Source organism: Triticum dicoccoides, chromosome 2B (genome assembly GCF_002162155.2).
Source record: "Triticum dicoccoides isolate Atlit2015 ecotype Zavitan chromosome 2B, WEW_v2.0, whole genome shotgun sequence".
In the NCBI taxonomy this organism is placed as follows: domain Eukaryota; kingdom Viridiplantae; phylum Streptophyta; class Magnoliopsida; order Poales; family Poaceae; genus Triticum; species Triticum dicoccoides.
The window spans coordinates 549446720-549456086 of NC_041383.1; the positions used below are offsets into that span (position 1 = coordinate 549446720).

Sequence of the window (9367 nt, forward strand, 5' to 3'; positions counted from 1 at the left end):
CCCCGGCCGGAGTCGGTTCCCGGTCTGGCTTATGAAAGCCTTCGGTTAGACCCGGTCTGGACCAAATCCCTCGCAAACCCCGTGGAAATCGCCGGGATATGACCCACGCGTCCCACCCCGTGGAAGCAACCCTCTCCTGAAACGTTACGCGAGCCCCGACCCTCTCTCCCTCTCTCGATTTGACAACGACGGCTCTACCGGAGTAGATGGCGGCGGCGCACTTCCTCCTTCCCCCTTCCTCTCCCCTTTTCAACCGTCGGCTGGACATCCAATCGAAGCTGCATGAGCTCGGCGGCGACCCAGACCAGCCATGGAGCCAGGCCCAAACCCTAGCCGGACTTCATCCAATCTCCCCGCTGCCTCACGCCGGAGAAGAGGAGGCATTTGGTGACGAGACCTTCAGGTTGGTTCTCTGTTTCTCCCTGTGTGCGCCTTCTCCTCTGTCCACTCTTCGTTCTCTCTGTATTAACAGCAAGGCATCGTGGTGGTGGCGGCCTAGAGGATTAACCGAATGCATAATAAGTGATATGGAATTCACAATGACATGTATTTAGTCCAGGAGGGGATTTGGTGTAGGGTGAGGGATCACCCAATCCTCCAGAGGATTAAATCCACTAGAGGATTAAATACTCTACAACCGAACAAGGCCTTATATATTTTGGTATGAAAGTAGTACTACTTTTGTACCAGATTTTTACATTTGCGTTATTTTGGCCAGAAGCGATTCAAAACTTATGTGTAACAGCAACAAAAAAAACATTTCGTGTGCACTTGGCAAGCAAACAGGTTTCGTCTGGTTGATGTTTTTGGCTACTGGAAATGGAATACAAACAGAGAAACATGAAGCAAACTAACCTTGCAATTTCTCCAAAGGGCATTCAAGAATCTAACGATCTATTCACACACACATCGAACTTTGAAATAGATTCAAAACCCTCATCGAAGGGCATTCAAAAAGCTATTCGAAGAGCATCTAATGATCAAAGCAACACACACACAAAAAAAATCAAACGATCAGAACCAAGAACTGAGGCTGACAGTAATAAGCCAAAAATAATCTTAGATTCAGTTTTCGACTCCTACAATGCTGACACGATATATTGTAACCGACAGAATACTCCAAAACCACAGTACATTGTTACAAATTGTGTAAGAACTGAAAAGAAATAATAACATTGGAGGAGACACAAAAACATCCCATTTTGAAAACAAAAAAGCCTTGTTCATTCCCAGGCTCCAGCGGGAGTTAGGCCGCCGTCACCGAGAGACCAAAATCCATGGCTTCTTCCTTTCCTCGAAACAATAATCAACACTCATGTGACCTCGCAAAAATATACAGCTCAAAACTGGCTGTTGCTCACATCCCAGTTCCTCTGCGGTGAAACACCTAAGCTATAGAGAATACACCATATGCTGTTTTTCACTAGACACAGCACCTGAGAAGTTGAGCTGCCAAGAGCTGTTATATCGAGAGGCTGTTGCACGCGTCGACTACAGCAGCATGTGAGCTCAATATGGCCTGACCTGCTGGGTCTGCTTCTAGGGTTTTCGTCACGGCGGTGAATATTGCTTTGCGGAAGAAGGTATCCTCCATTGCCTTTAGAATCCCCTCTACGGCTTCAAATCTCAGGCCACACGACAGAATCAGACGAGCAACCACTTCACCAAATTGCGTTGGAGCTTTAGGAAGGTCAATACCAATATCTTCCAACAGCGACCCATATAGCAAGCAACCATTTTCCAGATCTTCAGTCTTGAAAGTTTTCTTGGTGTACAGATGCTCCAGAAGCTTAACAAGAGGGTCAACAAAACTGGCACCTTTATCCAGAGCAAGATTGATAGCTTCTTTAACAATCTCAGGGTGGTAATCAGGACTCTGCAGCTCCTCGATACATTGTTGTGCTTCATCCAAAATACGAATACCAAAATACTCCTCAAGAAGAGATGCTGTCTTCTTCTGAAGCCCTGCAGGGATCACCTTGGCAGAACTGGCTGCTTTGTCAGGAATAGGTACAGAAGCTGGAGTTGCACTTGATGGTTTTGGTGATGCTGTAGTTTGAGCTGGTAAAGGAGTGGGGCTAGCCGCAAGGCTGGAAGGGCGGGATGGTGGACCACCGGTGCCCAAGAGTGCACTCTTGCCAATCAGTGCTCCAGTGCCTTGAGGAAGAAGCCTGGGGTTGATGGGTGATGGCTTGTTAATAGATGAAACCTTATTAATCAACGGACCCTGGTTGTTGCGAAGCGGGTCGCCTCTTGGCATTGATCTAGAACGCTGAACTTCCCAGTTATCATTATCTAACCCAGGCATCCCAGGCATTTTTCTAGATCCAGGCATCCCAGGCATCATACCTCCAGTTCCTGGCCGGTTCACTGAAAAACCTCCAGGCGAAAGAGGCCCACCTGGTGCATTACGGCCATTCCTCATGTTCGCTGTGGCCCCTGGACGTAATCCAAGGTTCTTTTCAGCCTCTGTGTGGATCTCGCTGATTGTCTTCGCCTTAATCTGAAAGTTACAAGCACAAAAAGTTTACAATGGATGGATTCACAAATCCAGCTGGACTCAGTTGCTATAAGAACAGTCATAGAAGTGGGAAAAACTGTTTGAAGGCTAAGTGTCATTCTAGTTTTGAGAACAGATTCAGTATAATCAAGTAATGTGGTGGTTTTAACTGACTGACTATAAGCATGTGCATGTTGAGTGTACAAAGCAAAGTGCACATCTGACTGATTTCCAAGAAATTTGCAAACCAATATGCTAATCATTTTTGGTTTGCCAGTTCTTCTAGTACGTTAACCTTTAGGATCTTAGAACTTCCAGTTTTCCTATGAAGTTGATATGCCTCTTCTGGCAATATGCAACAAACTACTAAAATGAGATGAGCCAGTACCCAGCAACAGTCGTTAACTGGTTATACATAAAAAGGTAATATAGTTCAACATAATAGCAGCAAAGCAGTAACATCGATCCATTAAATCACTATGAAAGCAACTGCATGTAGAGTAAACAGTCCATGCACTTGGTTGATTTTATTTACCTCAGCACGTCGAGGCACCCAGTTGTTAGAACGGAGATCAATCAAATCCCGGACCATGAACTTGGAACGTGGGGTCAACTGAGGGTTCGCTACTAGCTCCCTAATCTGGACGAAGTAGGTATCATTGATTCGGCGAGACTTTGGGTTCTCATCAAGCTGTTTACCAATCGTATTGAAGAACTGACAAATTGCTTCGACGTGTTCCTCATCAGGGCAAGCCTTTTTATCAGACCCCAGTAGCTCCTACATATAGTGCATACAACAAACGGATTAGGCACGTTTTCATGGAATAATAATTGTACCGTCGATTTCCCAAAGTGTACCTTGACAATGTGATGAACGATCTTCTCAGGAACCATCTTTTGCTTGAGTAGCTCACCAATCAGACGAATATTTCCAAGTGTTCTAAGTTTGAAGATCCTTTCTTTGTCTCTTTTCTCCATCTCTTGGTCAGGGCCAGTCAAACTTGCAATCTCAACCCTCAGGCTGTCAGCACCTTCAAAAGCTTCCTGACAATTGTTCAACAGCACACGTTTGAATGTAATCTCTTTACCGCCTGGTTCTTCAGAAGGGAATGTCGGGAGGTTGTCATTGAGTTCAGAACAAAGTTGAGCATACATCGGACAGAACGTCGGTTCAAAAACAGCCTTCTCAAATATGAGAGAGATAACATCCTGAATGAAAAGCAGAAGATAGATGAATCACCAGGAACAGTCATGAGGACATGGGATTATAATACACAGCTAGAAACAAATCAAACCTTCAAAATATCAGCAGTAGTAATTCCAGAATCTAGCAGTTGGCCCTTGAGTAGATCAAATTTCTCTGGCGTCAGTTTGTTTAGTATACTGCACAAGCAAGAGCAGATAAACAGCATGCAGACGACAAATACAAACTAGGTAATATATGCTTAGTAAACAAGGAATGAAAATTGCCACTTCAACAGGAACAAACAAGAAGAAGAAAAACATAATATTACCCTTTCACTGTTTTCAGGACTCTGTCTTTCTCCGAGAGATTGCCTCTTCGGGCTGACCAAGGTACATCAGCCTTGATAAGAGCAGGAGGGGGGCCAACCTGACATTTGGAGAACAAAATAAGGAGGGATATACATACGGCCAAACACTACCTCGGTAGGGAAAAATAAGCACTGAAAAATAGAACAAAGCATAACAACACATGAAATCAATCACCACCGAATATATTACTCCCTCCATCCCAAAATAAGTGTCTCAACTTTGTACTAAGGTTGAGACACTTATTTTGGGACGGAGGGAGTACTTGTTTACTTCTATTCAAACACACAACTTCTGCATGTAGTTTCCTACTGAATACTAGGTTGCTAGAAAGGTATGTTCATAGTTGCATAGAATGATATTTAATTAAGCAAATTATATAATAGCACAACAGAACCATGATCAGACTACACTGTTGAGTTGTATCAATAATCCCAACATTGACTGTATGACAGATCAGTAGAACCAAGCAACTGTACTGAGATGTGATGAATGGAGTCGCGTCACATCAGAATCGATTAATCGATGCAAATCAGCATTCAATCCAAAAAGGAAGCAACCAGCAAACAAAACAGATGATTGGTAACACGAGCTTATTCAAAATTTACTACAAAAAGGTCAAAGGGAGCAAAGGAGTAAACGACTGATGCCTCATCTTGAAGGTACCTGAGCTTTCTGGGAGCTCGATTGATCTTGCCTGTTAAACTGCTCTTGCTGCCTGCCACTTGCATTGTACTGTTCTTTAACCTCACGAATGTTGTCCCAAGACTTCTCTTCCTGAACTGCTGGTGCTGGAGGTTTCTCTGTGCGTGCACGCCAGTCACGGTTATCTGTCTCAGTAAACCGGTTTTGAGCTTGTACTTGTGGCTGTGCCTGTGTCTGCAATTGCACCTGCATAACAAAAAGGACAACAATAAGGGTTCCATCTTCCACATGTGCAAATTAGCATAGAACTGTAATAAATTTAGTGATATGGTAGCATGAAGGTCATTTAATAAGAATGCAAAACATTGTAGTACAGATTGTAAAAATAGGTAAACTACATACAATGCACATGGAAATGAAGAACTCACATTTGAATCATTGCGAACCCAGCTCTGATCGTCACCATGAAGCTCTGCTTCAATTTCTTGCTGAAGCCTCAAGATTTGCTCGGTTACATCAGTAATCTGCAAGGATATTATATCAGTGCATGCAAATAATGCGTCTGCATTGCCAGGAAGAACTTATTAGATATTTCATTCAACATATGTCCCATGGGGTGGTTAGGTTGTGCAGATAGAACTATAACACATAGTTACTTAAGTTCGCTGGACCAAAGATGAAAGCACAATTATGTCCACAAAGAAAGATAGCCCATCCCTGTCTAGAACTATTTTTACCACATCATAGCCGGCATGTTGCTTATCAGTTTCCACCCTTATAAAGGAGAACCATCCTAATAGGTTAGAAACTTGGCTTCCAACTCAGCCTTTTTTCCCGCAGGCTCAAAATAAAACATGACTAATCAAACTGCTACTGCTCAGGGATAAGTCAAGCACGCTACAGAGTATTCTGCCTCCTCAAATTGACAACAACAGGTGCACTTCCACCTCTGTTTCATGGGAGTGCCTCTAGTATTTACTTCCATCCTTGAGCCATACTCCCCCAGTTCATGATGTTACTTACAAAATAGCACTGCCTTTCTAGATAACTTTCGCAATGACAGCCTATTTCCACTAATATACCAGCACACACATTCAAACATACAAAACGGAGTCTTCTACTGACAATCTACACAATTCATTATTGGTTAAGTTTGGCTGTACACTCAGGCAATGGCATACATCAGTGAACTAAGTGGGTGGGCAGGTGGGTGGGGGTACTTCACAGCCTATGCACTATTCATGGCTTGGCCGAAAGTATCCAGGATTAATCAAACTTGATAGTTCTTCCCTGATAAATCTCAAACCTGTCGAACCACACACTGCTGGCATCTTTCAGCAAAACCAGATAACAAGGTATACTAACCATAGCATATTGAAGGAAGATATTTACAACAAAAATTCTATGAAGAAACTGACTTCGTGTGAAGTGCCAGGGATGTACCTTGCGCAGGTCAAGAAGTTGATCTCTTGAATAACGAACACGCTCACGTGTCTCAGAATGCAAGTCACCAATCTGCACCAAAGTAGCATCCATGTCAGCATAGCAGAAATAGGTCTATAAGTTAAATCAGAACATAGCCAAAATCTGCCAATGTATAACAGCTTGTTTGGTCTGGCTAGGCATGTAAGTATTGTCTAACATGTTATATGTGCAAGTAGTGATAAACCCAGGAATCTGCTTGAGGTCACTGGTTATGCCAAAAGCCCACCTCATCCTACACAGAAGCTCAGCCATGACAGCTGAAACCCTGTCGAGAGCACAGCCCTCACCCCACAAGTGAATACTCTGAAATCTAAATTGTAGCCTACAGAAGCAGCCAGCGTAAATCCGCACGCACCTAAACACATCCTTCTTGCGCATTATCGCGGCCTAAAACCTCGTTAAGCAGCGTACTGACTAATAAATCCCCGCGTATCGATTAATTAGACAGCGTCCTCGACCAATAAACGCTCCATCCAGACCAGCGCAGGGCCTAGAGCCAAGATCCGATATTTCCCCGCTGGATCTCCCCCTCCCGCCCATCCGCAAACCAATCGAACCCGCATCGAACAGTAACACCTCCCCCCAGATCGGGCGGCGGGAGCTCTCACCCTGGAGACGCCGGAGGCGCCGCCGCCGTGCGGGCGGAGGAAGTCGCCGGAGCCGGAGGCGGCGACCGCGAAGGCGGGGGCGAAGAGGCGGCCGCCGCGGGGCCCGCCGCCGCCGCCGCCGGGGCGCAGGCTGATCACTGGCTGGTCTGTCGTCATGGCTGAGGGTCCCGAATCCGACCAAGGCACCGCGACAGCTCGATCGACAGGGAATCGGCGGGCGGCCGAGGAGGAAATCGCGGAGGAATCCGAGCTTTTTTCTTCTTCTTTGGGGGTGGGGAGGGTTGGGTTCCGTCTGCGACCTCTCTCCTAGTGGAGGCGCGGTGACGGGAGGAGGTGGGGTTTTATCCCGGGAGCATTAGGGCTGTGGGGGCAAAGCCTCGTTGTTTCTGCTGCCACCGCGGGGCAGTTTCGTACTTTCACAAGTGGAGGTGCGTGGAGTCGGGGGCTCCGGGCCCGCACGTCGGTACGCCCTGCGGCGTGACGGTGGTGGCTAGTTACGGTTTTGGGCAGGGGAGACTGGAGGATTTACGGCTGCGGTACCCGGGTCCTGCTGGAGTGCGATGCTATCTTTCTTTTTTTGCATGGTAAGTGCGATGCTATCTCGCCAGTCGCAGGCTGTAATGGACACCCAGGGCATGTGACTTTGGACGGGTATTTCATGTATTTTCCAAATATGTACTAGAACATACTTCTAATATTTAATACACGTAGGAGTATGTGTATAATATTGTCATTACAAAATTGGATGCAACGCATTACAAAATCGGATGCAACGATCAATGGTGTATATATCTCATTATGTACGATGACATGTCAGGTTAATACACCATGTTATTAGATCATACACGAATCAGGTATAAAGAAAATGAACATATGTGTCTCGTTAGCATGTGTACATATGTCTATATTTATGTTTTTGTTTTACACCAACAAGATCCACTTTGGTTTTGTTCCTTATTCACCAATAGTTTGTTGCGAGCCATGCAAATTTCGTTGAATAAATAGAGAAGTAGCTACTTTTGCAACTCAGTTTTGCCTTGAGATTCACCTTTGATTTCTAAACATTGCGGCAATTTTTCGCGGTTTCTAATCATTCTAGCATCCGAGGAACCGCACAGCTTGCAACTAGTTGATTAGGTCCATTTTGCGGTATAATTGGCAGATTTGTGGTATACATATGGTAAGTAGTTGTTGTTTCCATTATTGAAAACTTCAACAAAACTACTTTTTCTGTTGTATCATTTATTTTATTTTATTTATCTATCAATTCCTATCGTACCGTGCAATTTACATTTGTAACTAGCTGGACAAGAAGCTTGATAACTTTCTTGAAACGTTGGGGGAAGAGTGTGTTATTCTTGTGTGCATTGTGCAGGTACCTCGTGACTTTGTTTGCTGTGAGAACTCTTTCTTGATCGATAAACCTTGGTTCTCAAATCAAGGGAAATATTTGTTGCTAGGTTATTTCACCCTTATACTTGGGGTCACCCAACCACTCTTGTGAGAAAGCAAGCAGCAGCCGCCATGCCTGTCATGCGAGTTAAGGCTTGGTTAAACAAGCGGTAATCCCAGAATCCAAGGCCACCTCTCGCCCTTGGCTGAAAAATTCGGTCCCATGCTTTCCGGTGTGCTTTCCGTGAACCCCACCAACAACTCCTAGGCACCCTTGCCAGGTCCTCGCACACCAAGCACAATAACTTGAAGACTCCCATAACATAGGTTAGAATGGCTTGCGCTATTGCCTTTATCAATACTTTCTTTCCACTTTTGCGCTAGATGACCATCTCCCCACACACATATGTGCTTCATCAGTCTTCCTTGTAAAATTTAAAATTTTCCCTAGTGCATGCCGCCAGCCGGAGTGGGAAACCCAAGTATTTATCCTCAAATTTTCCTCGTTACAGGCCAAGTTCATATCTGACTTGGTCTTGGGGTGGGCACGAGGCATGCCTGGCCAAAGAGAATTGACCACCTGGTAGGATTTATTAACTGCCCAATGGAACCTTCATAATTTCTTTATCTGTCTTTGCTTGTTATTGATCTGTGTGGAAGAAGAAAAGTGCATCATCCACAAAAAGGTGTGAGATACACGGCGCACTACGACAAACTTTCATAGGTTCAATAGCATGTGATTTCACACCATGCTTAAGTAGCAGAGAAAGACTATCGGCAACAAAGAGAAACAAAAAGGGAGACAAGGGATCACCTTGCCGGAGGTCACACTACGGTGTGAATAGATCCAAGAGGGTCTTGTTGAATTTGACTGGATATCTCACTGTGATGACACACATCATAATCCAGTGCATCCACCGGTGAGTGAAACCCAAATTTTCTATCACTTACTTCAAGAATCCTCAATCGACTCGATCAAATTCTTTGGACAGGTCTAGCTTATAGGCACAATAGCTATCTTCTTATTTCTTCTCGTGATGCATGGCATGTATTCACTCAAAGGCCACTAAAGAATTATCTGTAATCAAGCGGCCTGGACCAAAAGCAATCTAAAGGTGATATAATCTCGTCTAAGATTGTTCGAAGCCGGTTAACGAGACACTTTGCCACAATCTTATAGATGACA

The 9367-nt window shown here is 44.7% G+C and overlaps 1 protein-coding gene across 1 annotated transcript; it reads right to left on the bottom strand.

The window, feature by feature from the left end:
- Positions 1 to 1017: 1017 nt before the first annotated feature.
- LOC119364793 (eukaryotic translation initiation factor) lies at positions 1018 to 7088 on the bottom strand. Its single transcript, XM_037630326.1, has 9 exons — positions 6790 to 7088; positions 6140 to 6211; positions 5125 to 5220; positions 4718 to 4942; positions 4015 to 4112; positions 3796 to 3883; positions 3359 to 3709; positions 3036 to 3278; positions 1018 to 2503 (listed from the first exon to the last, which is right to left on the bottom strand). The coding sequence occupies exons 1-9, from the start codon at positions 6943 to 6945 to the stop codon at positions 1463 to 1465; spliced, it is 2370 nt and encodes a 789-aa protein (XP_037486223.1). The 5' UTR covers positions 6946 to 7088; the 3' UTR covers positions 1018 to 1462.
- Between the last annotated feature and the right edge of the window lie 2279 nt (positions 7089 to 9367).

What these genes read in the sequence shown, in the direction of transcription:
- LOC119364793 (XM_037630326.1), bottom strand. Translation starts at nt 6,945, where the DNA reads ATGACGACAGACCAGCCAGTGATCAGCCTGCGCCCCGGCGGCGGCGGC. An exon ending in GTCCTGAAAACAGTGAAAGG is followed by an intron (nt 3,884 to 4,014) that starts GTAATATTATGT and finishes TTGCTTGTGCAG; the next exon opens with TATACTAAACAAACTGACGC. An exon ending in TCGTTCATCACATTGTCAAG is followed by an intron (nt 3,279 to 3,358) that starts GTACACTTTGGG and finishes CACTATATGTAG; the next exon opens with GAGCTACTGGGGTCTGATAA.